Genomic DNA, 18,044 nt, shown 5'->3' with positions numbered 1-18,044 from the left:
CTCGTGGAGAGCCATCTCCCATGTTCTTAGACCAGAGACATAATGTGTACACTTAAACACAGTGATGTCATTCTAATTCACTGCTTTGACAGACATCCACCAATTCAACAGCCTCCTGCTATACCACAGTTTTCACCTACCCACCAAATGAAAGAGTGAGGTAGGTTGAAACCAGGTGATACCATCTTACCATCTCCCACATCCTCTCAGACTGGAACATAGATTTTCCCTAAAGTTATGCTGAAATACATACATGATGAAATGTAGGCAGGACACTATCTTTTCCAGTCTGAAGTTTTAGAATTATGTCTAAAAAAATAAACAAACAGAAGGTAATCTTGAACAAGCAGCAATTTGCACAGGGCTAATAAGCAAAATGGTTGCACCAGCAGGACCTTCCAAAACAAGCTGCTTTAATTTTGTGACTTCAGAACAATTTACGAACCACTGCAGAAATTCTAAACGTATTCCAGAGCCAGGGACAGACAAAAAGAAAGCCCCAACTGAATGCGTAATTTATTTAGGCCATAAATAAATGAACTGTTAAAACACTCAGAAGTGGAATACAGGCAGGAAAAAAAAGCCTGGACCACATAAAGCAATCCACACAAAAGCCCTAAAAATCTAGCAGATCTGTTGCAAATCTGGTCCAGAAATGTATAAACTTCAATTTAAAATTGAATCTCCTTCAAGTCATTCTTAGTGTCTCAGACATTCATCTAAGACTCTGCAAGCCCAAAGAACAAATACACAGGGCAAAAAAGCAACTCAGGATCCTCACGGACATCCTAACAAACAAATCTGATTGCTGTCCTGTATCAACCCCTTCAGCCACATTCACCCACAAATCCCTACAAGACTCAGTCTCACAGTCCCTTTCCAAATACAAGGCCACATTTCTGAGCCTACAGAACCTATAGTGACACAGTTGAACCATCCCCCTAAGTAGACATCAAACTCTCCAGCCACATTCAGGGTGTAGCACTTTGGCAGAAGAGCCCTCTCTGTCACTCACTGTTGCCCCATCTACCCAGACACTGCTCTGTCCCTTGGAAAGGGAATACCTCCGTACTGCCTAAAAAACCTTCCAGGAGCACAGCTCACACAGAGCCGCAGAGCTGAACAATGGCAACGTCACTTAGATGTCCTGAAGACATCATGGCAGCACCCTTTCTCCTGGGGGATGCTATTAAGATGGACAGCATATGAGTGATACCTTCAGGGTACACTGCCAGTCCCTGCATGGCTTTGGTCAGAGGGCTCCAAAGATGATGGTTGAATCCCAGTTTCTGACCAAAAGTTTTGAAATGTTCCAAAGAAGAGGCCTGCTGGACAAACTCTCCCAGCATTGCAAAGTTAGGGGAAACAGCTAACAAAGAACCATGTTTACAGAAATGAAAACCCAGGCAGATGTGAGTCAATCCCCTCAATCAGCACCTTGGCAGATCTGCCTGAACACAATGCGAGTCTGTTTGCTTTCACAGAATAAAGGGGACGTAAGTAAAGGGGAAGGGCTGTAGGCAAACCAGCCTCAGATGTTGATCTGAGAAGGGGCTGGGATCACACAGACAACAGAAGTGGCTGAAACTCAAGATTTTCTACAAGAAAAAAATTCACAGAATCACAGAATTGTCTAGGTTGGAAAAGACCTTGAAGAGGTCCAGCCACTCCTCCCCAAGCCTGTAGTGCTGCTGGGGGTTGTTGTGGCCCAAGTGCAGCACCCGGCATTTGGCCTTATTGAAACTCATACAGTTGGCCTTAGCCCATCGCTCCAGCCTGTCCAGATCTCCCTGCAGAGCCTCCCTACCCTCGAGCCGATCAACACTCCCACCCAACTTGGTGTCATCTGCAAACTTACTGAGGGTGCACTTGATCCCCTTATCTAGATCATCAGTAAAGATGTTAAACAGGAGTGGCCCCAAAACCAAGCCCTGGGGGACACCACTCGTGACCGGCTGCCAACCGGATTTAACTCCTTCACCACAACTCTTGGGCCTGGCCATCCAGCCAGTTTTTTACCCAGCAATTAAGAATAGATTTTGTTCTGCCTAAGACTAAAACTGATTTTAAGAATGTCCCACACAATGGGAATTCTGAAATATTGTTTTGAAAAACATTTAAGAAAGCATTTTGCTCCAAATTCCTGAATGAAACCTTCGATTGGCTCAGAAAAATGACAATGGCTAGCAATAAATTATATGTATATTTGAAAAAATTATAGATAAATGTTCCTTGTTACCTTCACCTGCAGCAAGGAAAATCTACTCATCAGTTAATATTTTCGATTCAACTTAATAGCTTGTACTTTTTAAACAAGACTACAAACTGTACCATGAATACTTCTTTTGCCCATGGGAAGAAATGAACTACAGAAAGCGTTCAGAGATTCTCAGTTTGATTTTGCCTTTGCAAAACAACCTAGTTAGAAGTCTCTACGGAGATATTCTAGAATCAATTGCATTAAATTATGTTCTGAGAGTCCAACAGCAAGTCAGAATACAAATGAAGCACAAAAAAGCCACATTTCCCTTAGTGAAATGAGCACATATTATTAAAAAGGCAATCTGCAGTTAATATTGGATCGGATTCTGGTCTTGTAGCATAGAAGTTGAAGTTCTGAAAATTATTTTGAACAATACAACATTTAGGAACCAAAACACTCTCAATTGTTTTGATCTTTGGTTTTAAAGTGAAATCAGAATTAGATCTATTAAGTCTACTTCAAATTTCTTTCAGATTCTAGTCTGTTCCCATGATCCCAATCATCCAAGACTTTAGCCATCAGGGGAGCATAGGCTCCATCCCATGTATATGTAAGCCCTTTCCAGTGACTGAAGATTTGCATCACCAATGAGAAGGGATCTTTTTTTTTTTTAGCACTCTCCACACAGCTGTGGTTGGGCTTACCACCTCTTAACTTGGCTGAACATATCACAGATTGAAAATGAAAGAAGCATGGTCAAAATTCACGTAACAAAGATATCACCTTGAACAAAACACATACCTTTGTGGTATATAAAACATGTGCTGTGGAGGGGGTTTGTAGAGAACTCCTTCATACACAGGCCACAAACCACTTAAAATTCTGAAGAGCGAACTCTTTCCACAGCCATTAGGTCCAGTGATTAAAAGATTCATCCCCTCCTGGACCTACAACAGCAATGAAAATGTGAAGATGTTACTATGCAGTACATGTGGCACAAGACAGCCTAAGACTCCTAGAGGGAGTTACATGAGCATTTATATCAAATTATCAACCCATTTCATTAATTACCTGACATATTTATGCAACTATTCCAGAAACAGTGGCATTAGATATATTATGTGGGCTAAAATAATGAAAATAATTTCTATAATGTCTGAGTATTTCTGTAAAATACACTGATTATATCACAGTGTCAATACACCACAGTCAGAATCAATTATTCTAATGCAGTTTAGGTCCAAAGGTGTTAACAGTGTACAGAGCAATGCTATGTCCATCAGTGATATTAATTCAAGCTATGGGAGCCTGATCAAATGATTTGGAAAGTTTACTTCACATTGCCCTTTCCTGCTTAATTACCAGGGTTATTTTCACTGTGATGCACTTGCTTTCGCTCATTTGAATACTACCCTGTGTATATATGAGTGTAATTTATGCATAATCACAATGTCATTGTCTGTGCTTTATGTAAATATATTGACTGTTATATTTTCTCTTGAGCCAAATGAATAAATAGAACTGTCTCTTTGACCATCAAGTTGTGATTTTACAAATCTGAAATTCCTCCACTGAAGCCATTGCAAGTTTTGCCATAGCTAGGACCCTGTCCTCCTAGTTGCTAATTCCTATACCAAGAGAGGTGGCATGAGGAACACTATGCTTTAGCTAAATTAAAGAACCTGCTGGAATTATTCATGTTAGTGTTCTGTCTTTTAAAAATAATAACATCTGCACTGGAACATAAGATCAGGATATAGATGAGAGTAATTCAGTAAAGGTCATCCATTAAAACTGTGAGCAGGTACTGAGTGGTATCTGGAATAGCTTCTTAAAAACAATACAAGTTTTTACTGAGTAAAGACTCCACGGCTGGGCCTGTGACCTATGCCATCAAGTATTAGTACTGCTCTTTGTGGAGATGAAACAAAACTACAGACTCAATTTTTTCACTGTTGCTGTCAACTAAGAGTTTTAAAGGAGCCTATGTGAGTAAAGCATCCCAATTTCACTGAAATTAAGATGGATGCAGACATCCCATATACACCTTTGAAAAATCTCAGGTCAGACCTGGCATCAGCACCAGAAATCCTCTCTTCTCTTTCTTTGAGCAGGATAAACTACATGTGTCTGCCTCTATTGAGCTACTGTGCCTACCTTTCTGGACTTCCCCTTTTATCCATATGCTCCTCCAAGTACTTAACATAAGGTACATGAATTCTGTGCTGTTTATGTTAATGTGATGGCAACAATCAGAAGATTCTTGCATATCATCTTACTTTGAAGTTTAGTCTGGAAACCACCACATCGCCATTCGGAGTAATAATAGGAACATTTTCACAGATAATTCCATGATCAACATCAATAACTTTCCCTACAAAGAACAAAAATAAAAATTAGAGTTTGTGAAACCTTCCATTAAGCAATGACACGTGACAGTCTCTATGTGCGGCCGAGAAGTATAAACTGGTGAGCTGAGAAGTATAAACTGGTGAGCTTCAAACAACTCTTTCATGTGCTCCAGGTTCCCCTAGTGGAAAATCTGGATAATAAATCTTAGCTAGTCAGAAAGACACTGTCAGCAGTAGCCAAGAGTGTGCAATGAATCCTAAATTTGATCATAAATATAATGCACAATATGCACCATAAACATATAATGCACTATAAAGACATGTTTATTCACATTCTACCTGTATTTACTGTATTTTGTTTTAAATGTGTGGTCAGTATCAACCAGTAAAAAAGTTCAAGGACAGCCTTAACCACAGACAGTCCAGTTTACCTTTTCTTGAGGATTTAAGTAGAAAATGGAAGCTACTTTCACTACCAGCTCTGAAACTCGGACCCCAGTTCAGTCTCCTCCAGCAACGAGAGCAAAGGAGAAAACATTTAGTGGCTTGCTTCCATCTCTTTTTGAACCCACAGACACTGTAAAAGTGTCTTGTATTTGCAGAAACCCATATAAGATTTCACTCCAGTAGCTACACTTACTACGCATATTTAAATTTGCCAGAAATCCAAAATCTCAGTCAGACATTTAGATACTCTGTAACACAAGGACTTTGAAAGTAATTCTTCTGGAAACAGTAAAAAAAATGAAACCGGCTAACCTCTCAGTTGTCTGTTAACGGGCTTCTCTAACAGAACCCTAACAGCTGGGCTCCTAGACAAATATCAGAAATTACCTTTACAGACAAGATGCAAAGAAAAGAGATTTCTTTTCGTATTAGAAGGCTGCTTTTCTTATTTTCTTCTGAACAAAGAAAAACAGAACTAAGGAAAAGTTGAGTTTATTACAAAAGGATCTGGTAGCATTTCCTTCAGTCAAGGTTGGTTTTACATTTTCCATTAAGAGGCTCTTTGTTCAATTGCTTCTGACTTTGACAAACTATAGCAACCTGGGCAAAAACTTCTGTGCCATATATCAGCCCAAACATTCTTTTTTTCCTAAAATAAGTTTTATTAAAACAGTTCTGTGGTGTCCAACATGAGATTATGCAAAATGAAAATGTTTTGCTGTTAAAAAAAAATTATTTGGATACAGTGGAGAAATTCTAGTTAAATCTATGATAAAAAATGGTGAGCTAAGTAAGTATTAAGTAAACGTAATTCTCATTTCCTAACTTCACAGTGTTTGATTGCAACTTTAGCATGCGTTTAAAGCATATTTATGTGTAATCAGAAATAAAATTTGACAGTATTTTTACAAGATGTACAAAATTCTATTTCAACCTTAAAATTCTGAATTGTTAGATACACTGTGTATAAGGCAATATTATTATCTGTTTAAAATACTCTAACAGTTTTCATATTTTCACAATGTTCTTATTGACAACAGTAAATGCAAGGCACAAAACAGACATCCCTTAGTTACATGAACAGATGATTCGAAAGAAACCAAGTAGTATGTGTTCAAAGAGCATTTGGGGAAGTGGAATATTAAGATTTTTCTTTTCTAACAATGCAGACACATATACGTATGTGAGCACGTGTACTTTTATCCACATGCAAATCTACTCTGCAGGGATTTCTGAAGTATGAAGACCAAAAGAAAAGAGGAAAAACAGTATTACAATGGGACTTGTCATAAAAAGTGTGGAGCCTGTGGCCTAGATTCATCTGACCTAAATTCTACTTAAGTCCTTGTGCACAAACGCTTGGCCTTGGCTAGCTGCCTCTGAGAGCCTACAGCCACTCAGGAGCAAATGCTAGTCACCACAACTTAGGAGGAATTCAGGATGGATGAAATGTGTGACTGTAGTGGAATTAAATCTGGGAAAAGGCTGCAGAGAAAAAAGGCGTGGGGTATAAGTATACTAGACCAAAAGAGAATGTGAACAGCATGCTTGTATATCTGAACTGCATTTGGTTTTGTTTTTAAAACACAGTTATCTAAAGAGAGTCCCCAGATTACTTTGTTGCTCCAGGAACTACAAACCTTTTCTCTTGTACGTGACAAAATGTAACAGTTCTAAAATGCCATTTCTTTTAATGTTAGCCAAATATTACCAAGATCTACAAGATTAAGACATTAGCTATTTCCACAGGGCTTCGTCAGACTGTTATGATGAACCTTGTCAGAGGACCTTTGAGAAATCTGTGTTGAAGGGCAGCACTGTTGAAATTGTTGAAGGAAGTTATTTCATAAAGAACACTTTGGTGCCTTCAAATCTACCGAGGTGTAAGTTTTCAGAAGTCAAAGGGAGGGAATGAGGCTTTTCAACACCGCAGAGGGGAGAAGCAGAAGAGGTCTCTTGGGAAAATTTGGAAAAGTCCATAGAAAAAGCTGCCTTTAAGTGCCTCAGAGAGAAGCTGGACACCAAGAGGAAGAGAGAGGTGGCACATAATGGAGCATGATAAATGGATGTGCACAGAAAATGCTTTGGGGAGGGTAGAGACAGAAGGACAGTGGCACCAGAAAGATACAGGATAGGGACGGGAGGGATAAGGTATATATTGATCAGATCATTTGGGAGGTGAGGGGAAGGGTAAAGTTGTCAGCTCATTTTCAGTTGAAAATTCCCACTAAATAAGGAAAAAATGAGCACAGGGAGATTTTTAGCTGCTGAAAATAAACTAGTATTTTCATCAAAAACTACTGAACCAATCTGTCATGCCCTCCTACCCCAAACAAAATAATGTGGTGTTTGAAGATGAAAATGTTACAGTCTCAGTTTTCTGAAAAAAATTAACTGTCTGAGAAAGCAGGCACTGTGTGTGTAAAATAATAATGCCGCCACCACCAATAATAGTATAGTTGAAATGCCTTTTTCATTGAAAGTTTTCACAGAAAACATTTGAGCAATTTTGTATATTGGAAAAGCACTGTGTAAGCACAGAGTTACAAAACAGCAGAAGGTTAAAATGGAAGGTAACATGGTCTCTGGGGTATTAAGGCTGAGATGCTGATTTGCTTCAGAAACAAAACCTCTGTTCACCTCCTGTCCCACTGCATCAGCCCCACACACAGGTAAATACATACAAGTATGAATTAATTACCTTTGATTTCTAATGGCCCATCCATGTGTAATTCTGCTTTATCTTCATTCTTGCTGTTGTTTTTAGACCCTTGAATAACAGCAGTTCTTTTGTAGATGCCTCTCTTCACCTCATCAAAGACTGAAAACATGTTGTAGACACGGGCAGTGTAGCCTGCTAGCTCAGTGACCTGAGAAACAACAAATGCCTCATTTCAGTTATACTTCACAAATTCTACAAATGAAATGTTTGGCCAAAGATTCATGAGAAACATTCCCAGCTATTCTAAGTCAGTGCTTCTCAAATGCTATTCTGGAAGGAACAACGATGCATCTTTCGATGCCTGTCAATTTTCATTCCTTGAGATTCTGTGCTAACCTGTATGCCACCCACAGCTCCTACCAGCCAGCAGACAGAGACAGTTTGAGGGGGACAGATTTCAGCCAATGTAAGCTATGATAGCTTCAGTAAATGAGGAGGTTGCAGGGACTGCTCTTTTCCGTGGATCAGTAGAGTCTTCAACCAGCAGAGAATAGCTATTAGTGTATCTGAAAATAGCCTATCATACAAGAGAAAAACAAAATCTCTGCATTTGCCAGCAAAACAAAGGTCCACAGAAGTGAGAAAAACTGGCATCTATAATTATTTCCCTGTATTGCCGAAACCTCCTGTGGGAAAGGTGTGCTTTTCTGTGTAAAACGGGAAGCACCAGGACATCCTAATCTAAAATACAGTATAAAAAAGAAATTACTCTTCTGTCACCTGCATGCTAGAGTACCAGAGCTAAACTTGAGACCTTAGATTAGAACTGGGCATTTCTGAGATGGTGAGGTCTCTTAAAAGGCTTTCTCATTTTTTTTGGTCCTTTTGTCACAATTTCCACCTGGTGAAGACAGAAACAACAGATCTCTGGACCTGGTAACTTTCTATTCATGGGCAGTGACACCACCAAGAGCTCCCAAAGAACTGCCTCCATCTGCTAGCAGCAAGGAATTAAACCCGGGCATCTTTTTATAAATGTATTATTAAATGGTTTTAAAAAGATGAATTTTTATACTAAACGCAGAGAGCAACACAAGAATAGCAAGAAAATGAGTTCCAGATTATAAAATCATTAGCTTGCTGTGGTTAAACACATACACCCCATGATTGAGTTCACCTGCTATGGTGTACATAATTCCAATATAAAATCCTCTATAAATTTCACTATTTGTGCCAGATTCAGAAGTGAGTGCTAGTTCTGGCTACATGTCCATCATTCCACTGGAGGTTAACAAGTATACAACATCTCAAAAAACTCAGTTTAAAAAGAGTAATCACTCACTGTTTCAACTCCATCAACTGTACATTGTTTTGCACTACTGGTAATTGCATTAATAGCTGTGAAAAGTATTGGTCTAACACCACCTGAGGCAGTAGGTAGCACATAGGAATTGTAACATAATTCTCCACACTGGAGTCCTTCTAGCAATTTCAGCAGGAGCTCATGCCAGGACTGAGTGCTCCGCACAGTGCCGGCAGTGGCATTTGATGGAGAGAATCCTGCATGTGATGAATGAAACTTGTACCAACTGTGCCCCAGAAAAAACATAACCTGTAGTAGGTTTCTAAACCACGACCCTACAAACTCACTTTGTCAAAACACTAAATACTACCATCTAAACTATTGACCTGCAAAGAGAAGTTGAGCCCAACTCATCTGCATGCTGAATTACACTGAGTGGAAGGAGGCTGTTTTGGTGGATCAGGTGGGGAAGAACTAGAACTTCACTACCACTTGAAGTGGATTGAAGTACACTGTCCTTTGGAAACTGCCTGAATCGCAAAATGGGAATAACAATGTGGTTAAAGTACCACAGTGTCTCTTGAAGAGAAGTATAAATGTAAAATTAGGATGGAAATTCATAGAACTGGTCTTTGATCTCTGCTCTCTAGATTAAAATCTCACCGTGTCATAAACAAAGTGAGTTTGTTCAGTTGTTCCCACTATTTTGTGGGTATTTTTGTTTCCAAAAAATAAAACCACAATGCTTATAAGTCCCCATGTATATTATATAAATGACTTGAATGTTGAAAATAAAATAGAAATTACATCAGTGTATAAAAGGTTATCTGGCAGTATCTTTAGAGCAGAGGCCAAGCAGGGGAACAGCTAAAGGAGCATAGGTCAAAATCACAGTCCATTAGAACTCCTGAAAAAAGTACAGATTCTGGCTTTGTCAGAGCCCGTATCTGAAGGCACCAAACTACCTCTCCTCCAATTTACAAAGCTGTAGCTATTATGGTTGGATTCCAAGTAAGAGAATCCACAGTCTTTGATTAGCTGCCTAGCTAATGCGTGCCTCCTCACGCTGCACTGGGAAAAAGGGGTCCCCACCAAAGGGACGAGCAAAACCAATTAACAAATGCAGAACCAACATTCAGAAGGAAATGTTGAGGAGAATAACACCACCTCCTCACTTCTCTTTTGCTTAACAGCCAGCACCTAGAGAAACCCACAAGAGAGACCACAGATGAAAGCCCAGCTTTTCTGGAATTTGGGTAAGGACCTGAAACATGATATTCCAGATGAACATCCTGTACTTCTAGACTATACATTGTCCGAAGGTGGATTTTTTCCTGCTATAATTTCTCTACTTTGCAAAATTACTTGGAATTTTACAGGTCACAAGATACTGAAAACAGTCCTACAGTTTAGGTGGCCAGAAAATAAGTATTCAATTCTCTTCGTGCTTCGTACAAAACATGACTGGAACAGGTTGTCCAGAGAGGTAGTAGAGGCCCTATCCCTGGAAACACTCAAGGTCAGGCTGGACGGGGCTCTGAGCAACCTGGTCTAGTTGAAGATGTCTCTGCTGATTGGGGCGGGGGGGGGGGGGCGGTGTTGGACCAGATGGCCTTTAAAGTCCTTTCCAACCCAAACTATTCTATGATTCTACAACACTTCCGACAGAAGAGTCCCAATACACTGGAGGCAGACAGCCTGAATTCAGTACTGCACTCCAGAGGAGGATTTTGAACCTTTATCACTCACATTCCAGGAACTTCTATTGCTCTCTGTTGGCACCTGAACACAGGTATTAAAAATGCCATTAACATGTTGCACCATACTGGCAGCTGTGCACTTTAGACTCTTTGTGGACTTAATTCTGCAGATCAAACTATCAGTTCAAAGATCTCCATGGATTTGCTTGCAATAGAATTTGCCTTTAAAAATGGCACTTTTTTTTTTTTTTACATTTTATATTAAATGTAAATTCTGTTTTTCTCTTCCGTTTCGTGTATGACAGACGTACAGTACCTCTTTGTATGAAGACATAATCCTTTCAATAGCATCTGCTCCAGAGATCAACAAGTTTCGTGATGTAGTAAAAGCTTCTGTTCTTTCACTAACCATGGCCTGTTTCTGGCCATCTTCCAATTCTAAAAGTAAAAAAAGTTTTCTGTTAAAATATTCTTCTGAAAATTATCTCTACAAATTAAATTATGATTAGAATGTGAGCCATTATAGAACAGCTTTTAAATTAAGAAAATATTAACTCTATGAAGACAACCTTTCAAAAGAATTGGTGAATGTAGCTAGCATAGATAGCTTGGTAACAAAGAGTAAGTGGGAGTATATAGAATTCATCTTCTTATGCAAAACATCCTATTCTTTTATACTATTTGTCTACCTAAATATTTTCTTTTTAATATATCATTATTCAACCTAAGTTTTTCAAAATACAAAAAAATGAAACTTAAGCAAACAGATTTTTAATATAATTTTTACTACTTTTGCAATTATTCATTTCAGGCTTACTTATTTATGGACTTCATGTAAAAGGAAACATTTGTATTGATGGAAATTTGGCAAAACAATTATATTTCTATAAGAAAGCAATAAGCTCTTTTATTATCAAAGGCATAGTTTAAGTAGGATACCTTTCTCTTCATCTGACCTCCAGGTTTTCTGCATCACATAACTTTATATATATCTTTATATATTGCTTAAGTCTGTTGCAGAACAGGGTCTGGATAATATTTTTTTTCTTAACTTTGTAAAGTTTTTTTAAAGTTTCGTTTTTAAGCTAGGCTCCTGCTAGGCATCAGGCTAGTCAGGGTAACAGGTGGATCCAGTGTGGCAACTCCTGTATTAGCAATTGTTATCAACATCCTCTGTGATGTTTGCACAGTGCTGATGGCCAAGAAAACTAGCGGGAATTCCCTGCAGGTGTAATTTTATGGGCTAAGTCAAGCAATGCAAGAGTACAGCAAACAATATTTTTTTACTTGGTAACTGTCTCATCTCTCTGACAAGATCAGATTCTAGAAATCTGGTGTCTAGAAATCTACATGCAGTACCAAAGCCAGATGTATCTGTCTTTTTTCAGTTAAATCTAAATGTTACTTTGTTTTCATTTACACATCCATAAAGGTATCTCTGCGTAATTGCATCTGAATCACTGAAATACACTATGGAAAATTTAGGAAAAACTTTTAAAAAATTCTTACATCACAATTTTGCATATATATAGATATACCCCATCTATGGTACTCTTTCTGGCCTCAGATGTTTTTTATAATAATTTTAACTGAGATACATGTTTAAATTTTTTAGCTTACATTATACAACTTCAGTACACTGTCAAATAGTTGTATGTAATCTAGCCACCTGAGACACAATGAGAGGCATACTTTTCTTAAAAAAAAAGACAGACTACCTCTTGCAAAGGGAGAGATTACAAAACTCTTGGTCATGTAGTTCTCACATACATTAAAAAGTCATTTCCACTCTAAGAAGAAAACACTTAGGGGATAGGGAGAATTCAGCTAATTCATTAGTAAAAACTAAATTGGTATTTGTTTCTTACTTCTCAGAGAAACAATTTTTGCTGATGTTGTTGGGATTATCGCTCACACAGCCCACATTATGTAGAACCACCACAATTAAATCATTTAGGAATCATGTACGGTTTAACTACACTAATGCAGCATTCCTCCTGTATGTAAATGTAAAATTTACTGACAGCTGCTTCCAGCACCCAGGCTAGCTCATCTAGCAAGAGTTTAGAGATCTCTACAAACCACTGCATTGGTCATTTTAGGGGTATTTGAACAATTAAAATTACATAGAATTTATGAGCATTTCACTGTTCCAAAACACAAGATCTTATATTACATGCCTAATCCACCAAGATTACTTTTCTTGAACTTTTCATTCAAAACATTTTTCATATGGCTGGCCTCCTGTGTTTGACGAAGTAGTGCGTTGTAACAGGGCACACTGACTGTGATACAGACCCTAACACTTCTCTTTTCATCTTCATTTATATTACTGATAGTAATACTTGTTTTATAAACAAAGATAAGTGTTCACAGTGCCTAGAGAAATCAAAGTCTTGATTCCAAAAACAGTTAGTTTCCAGAAATTGATGAGAGACATGACCTTTGGAACCCAATTGTTAAATACAAAAAGAATGAGAAAAGTTACCAAATGGGAATCTTGGCTTTGCCAGTTAATTTCTTCCCTGAAATATGTAACAGAATTAGCAAAATTCAGTAAGAAATATCATTGTCATAGAAGATTCTTTTTTCTTTTTACTGCAGGATTATTTTTTTGCTTTTTTTTTTTTTCCCCCCCTGAAGAAGTGTACAAAATCTATTGCTTTACACCTGTAGTCTCAAGTCTGGTCATGGTACCAGTTTTGTGCATATCCCTGATTCTGGTGATTTATCCTAAAGTAATAAATCCACTATCTCTTCCTTCAGATATGAACAAACTTGCACGTGACCTGCTGAGGTACAAAGCACTGTTTTCCCAACCAGGCCAATGGTAAATTCAGGTCTGTTTGATTCTTTGCATACCTGTTATACTTTGAAATGGTTCTGACAGTGTTGATTTGTCGGTATTATGTTTGTGATCCATCATTATGATATGCTTCAGGTCTCCAAAATAAGCCCTGTGCTTTAATAGTTTAGGTTGCTGGTGGTAAATACTCTTCTGCTTTACAACATCAGCCATCACTGACATCTTTCTTTCCTCCCACATTTGAAAAGTATTTATCAAAAGAACACTCATGAATAACAGGAATGTTATTTAGTTTTGCATGAATACGAGTCTTTTTTTTAATTCATGCTGTAATACCAAGAAGATATTTATAATGTGTGGTTAAACAATCTTTTCCTTGACTGTACTCATTCCTGTCTTAGCAGAAAGACTCTTATCACTTTTTCTGTTGTGCTGATAACCTTCATTGTGAGGTGAAATGGCTTTGTACAAATTCTTCTGTTCGGAATAGGACCTCCTGGTATTTTTGAAGCTGTTGCCAGGACGCCAGCCAGGGTCCTGATATAGCACCCTCCTGAGCCATGTGAAGGGCAGCAGCTCAGACAGCGACCTAGCCAAGGACCGACACAACCGCAAGCAAGCTAAACCGTGTGGGGACTGCACGAAGTCATCCTACAGGCTGAACCAAGCTTGTCCAGCTGGACAGCCCTGATTTGGAACATAACTACCAAGAGCTGCACAGAAAAGAATTCAGTCATTCCTAACTTAGAACTGATCCTTCCGTGGACATTGTAGGATCTTAGGATCTGTGCTTAAAGAATCCTATGGAATTTGTAATATATTCTGTGGTTCTAACTGTGCATAAGGATGCCTGTTGAGGTAAACTTCCCTGCTATCTTTCACTACCCCTCCTTAATTTCCTTTCCTTCTGCTCACTCTTTTTTTTTTTTTTTTTTTTTTTTTTAAATAGCATCTGCCATAACAACACTACTTAAGTTTTGTTTCACTTCCTGGAAAGTTGTGATAGGATGTCAAAAATGATACCATCCAAGCCTGGAATCTGAATTTCACCTTCTCTTCTCTCAGGGAGTCAGGGAAAAACAGCAGTTCCTAACAGGTCAACACATAAGAGAGTAATTACTTATAACTACACTATGGTTTATGGAAGGAAGAGATAAGCACTCTAGGAAAGTTAATAGTATCATATTGTAAAGTAGCAGGAAATGCTGCAAAAATCCACCTGCCATCCCAACAGTGGCTAGTGAAGAAGGACTGCAATTATCATTATAGTCTCACGTGACATGAGGATCCTCTAAGTCCTGAATGCATGCTGTTTATCAGGTTTATGTTCAAAGTTGGATCTTTCGCATTGCTCTTTCCTCAGCTGACTTGCTATGCTTGAAAACTACACACAAGACACAGACATTGCAATAAAGTCTGTGAATAATAAATAAATATGAATGCCATTCAGGGGAAGTACAGTCTTTTGAGGATGTAACTTTAAGGAAACATTTAGAAATTAAGTAAAAAATGTATTACCGCCATCTGCAAATCCTGTTGCGGTGATGATGGGCACAGCGACCATAATCATACCACAGCTACTCCAGACATACTTCATCAGGAACTGCTCTATCATGATGTACCATAAACGTTTGGACAAAATGAGATTCATTTGATCTGCCAAAGCCTTGTAGCTTTTTTGCAGTTGTTTCATTTCTACCTACAGTCAAAAAAGAAAAGATTTATACAATACAACAAAGATGCACGTATCACACAAGTTCACAAATGAACTAATGAATGCATGAACTAATTGGGTACCCAGAGCTGTGACTTCTGAGTCACATCTGCTGCACGGTACTTTATTTTCACAGTGCTGCAGTCTCACAGCAAAAGTGCACAGCTTTATGGAATTCAGTGGACCCAGTTCTTATTTACACCATTGTCCCTTGATAGCACACTGGCAGGTTTTCAGCTCTTTTAAGATCTCTGATCTATACAAGAACAACACAGAAGGCAAGTCACAACAGCTGATTCTAACAAAAAATAAGATTAATTCCACATCCTTTTAGTAAAGCTGCAGTTGTAAAGTTTCACAGCAACCGAAACTCCTCACATTGGGAAGCATTTGGGGATCAATTATCTCCAATGACTTAAAGTTGCAGACCTGATCCCTGAAAAGAATGCTGCTTGTTTTGTCTGGAGGGAGAGAACTATCCCAAGAGGTTTAACAAGTCAAAGACAGTTGCAAGTCAATATGATATAATGTATGCAGTTCAAGCCAGTATATGTGGAAACTTAAAAAATGTGTCATTTAGCTGCACTTAAAACATTACTATAGGCAGCTTCTGAGAATGATTGCTTCTACCAAAATAAACCACTTACATTATATAATCATTGCCTGGACTGAAAGAGTCATAATTCAGGCTGGTTTCCAGCTTTCATTTTCACCTTATGTGAAACATCTTTTTCTTCCAAATTTGAAAGGTGTTACAGCCAAATTTACTTCTAATAAAAATATGAAGAGTTCCTTAATAAGGTTGCTTTAAAACAAGCCATTAGTTTATGTAACTGTGACTGCTGAAGTACTGTACTTAAGCTATTTTAAGACTTTGATGACTACATCTTTGCTTAGCTATGTAAAAGAGTGTCAAAGGTTGTAGTGCTCTCTGTGCTATCACAGAGTTTTCCCCTAGACGTTCTGGTGTGCCTTGGTTGCTATTTCTGCAGCATTAAATATGGTTGTTCATAAACATGGCTGAAAAAAAAAGCCTGGAAAAGTTAAGCGGAATGGACTGGGTGGGGGAAAAACAATAACGGAGATTAGCTTTCTAGAAAAGCATAGGATCCAGCTGCAAAACAGGAACAGCTTGTCAGAACACAAGGGAACTATGGTCCGCTCCCCCCAGATACCGCCTGTGAGACGGCATTTTCCTAAGAAACGGGAAGTGCTAGCTGTAAACAGGTTTAAATGTCAGAGGGACCCAAAGTGCTCGGGGAGGGCAGCAGGGGAAGCGTGGGTCAGCGACCCCAACACCCTCCAATTTCTTTCCTCCTTACCTTGTGCCCTCGGTAAAAGGCGATCTCTTCCACATTGGCAATGATGCGTGAATGCATGAAGCGCAGATAGCCCTTCTTCTGAGCCTCCTCAGCTACCAGCTTGCCAAACTTAGGCGAGCAGGCTTTGAGCACGCAGGCCGTCGCGTAGACGACGAGCCCAGCCAGGACCGTGGGCCCGATGGGGTTAGCCCCCCGGGAGCGCGCTGTGCGGATGAGGGTGTAGGAGGTGAGCATGACATCCAGGATGGGCTTGGTGAGGTTGGAGTAGAGATGTGCCACGGACTGTGAGAACATCATGATGTCCTCAGTGAGGGACTGGTCAGGGTTGGCCAGCCGCCCGTCCATGCTGATCACTCTGTAGTAAGTCTGGTTGGCAAAGTAGGTCTCATAGGCGTGATCCACCAGGCGCGTGCGGAAGGCGAGGGCCAGCTTGCACTCCAGGTACCGTATGGTGCTGTTCACGAAAGTGGCCGGGATTGCAATCATCAGCCATTTGATTAATTTGAAAACAAAGCTCCTGGGCTTTTTTTCCACGATGCTTTTCACAATCTTCCCATCGAGGGCTGCCACATAGATGGAGAGGAAGGTCCTGGAAACCAGAGCGACCGAGTGGAGGCAGAGCAAGCCCAGCTCGGCGCTCACCAGCTTTGGGAAGAACAGCTTGCGAAGTTCCAGCAGCTGCTTGAAAAATTCCGCGTTCACGGCCGGGGAGGCTCTGCCGTGGCTGCCGGTGCGGTGCGGCGCCTGCCGGCCCCCCTCAGCCCGGCCGGCATCCTGCGAGCCGCCTCTGCCGCCGGCCCGCTTCATGCGCCCGCGGATGATGGGGTAGAGGATCCTGAGCCCGTACGCCGCCGCCAGCAGGCACGCAGCCCTCTTCGCGGCGCTCGCCCTGCTCCATTGCACCCGCCGGGCCGCCGCATGCAGCATGGGGGTCATCCTGCCCCGCCGGAGGCACCGCTGCGCGCCGGGGCTGGCGGCGGCGGCTCACGCCCAGCGGGAAGGTCGGCCCCGCCGGGTCGTCATCGGGCCGCCGGGGCCCCGGCTCCCCGCCAGCCGCCCTGCCGTGACAGATGCCGAATGAGCCCGGCCTCCCCAGGGGTGACGGTCGCCTTCAAAGCGCGGCGCGTTGCACAACGCGGCCCGGCGCGGCGCAGCCCGCCCCGCTGACCACCATTGGCTGCGCCGCGCGGGGCGGCACCGGCACCGGCAGCGGCCCGGCTCCTCCGCACCGCCGCCCCGGCCCCGGCCCCGGCCGCTCGCCCGGGGCTCGGCCGCAGCCGCGGCGGCGGCGGCAGAGCGAGACCGCCGGGGGCTCACAGCGGGTCCCCCGGAGCTCGGCCCAGCTGCGCGGCGGGTCCCCGGAGCTTGGCCCGGCTGCGCGCCGGCTCGCCTCAGGCTGCGGCCGGCCCTTTCCTTCCGCCTGCCCTGCGGTGCAGGCACCGCCTCCGGCCCCGGCCCCGCCGACGGCGCGGCGGGGGAGGGAGGGACACGGCGGCAGCGGCGGGGAGAGCTCGGGCCCCGTGGCAGCCCCGGCGG

The 18,044-nt window shown here is 41.2% G+C and overlaps 1 protein-coding gene across 1 annotated transcript in view; it reads right to left on the bottom strand.

Moving 5' to 3' along the window:
- ABCD2 (ATP binding cassette subfamily D member 2) overlaps window positions 1-17,709 on the bottom strand; it is a 46,879-nt gene extending 29,170 nt beyond the window's left edge. Inside the window, exons 1-6 of the mRNA XM_074870012.1 lie at window positions 16,509-17,709; window positions 14,991-15,171; window positions 10,983-11,104; window positions 7,703-7,871; window positions 4,483-4,577; window positions 3,005-3,150 (exon numbers count right to left, since the gene is read on the bottom strand). Coding sequence (XP_074726113.1) covers window positions 3,005-3,150; window positions 4,483-4,577; window positions 7,703-7,871; window positions 10,983-11,104; window positions 14,991-15,171; window positions 16,509-17,444 — 1,649 coding nt within the window. The 5' untranslated portion in view covers window positions 17,445-17,709. The remainder of the gene's footprint in view (window positions 1-3,004; window positions 3,151-4,482; window positions 4,578-7,702; window positions 7,872-10,982; window positions 11,105-14,990; window positions 15,172-16,508) is intronic.
- Between the last annotated feature and the right edge of the window lie 335 nt (window positions 17,710-18,044).

Source organism: Strix uralensis, chromosome 5, assembly GCF_047716275.1.
Source record: "Strix uralensis isolate ZFMK-TIS-50842 chromosome 5, bStrUra1, whole genome shotgun sequence".
NCBI classification, from domain to species: domain Eukaryota; kingdom Metazoa; phylum Chordata; class Aves; order Strigiformes; family Strigidae; genus Strix; species Strix uralensis.
Note: the sequence above shows the minus strand (reverse complement) of the source record. Positions and strands in the feature narration are given on the sequence as shown.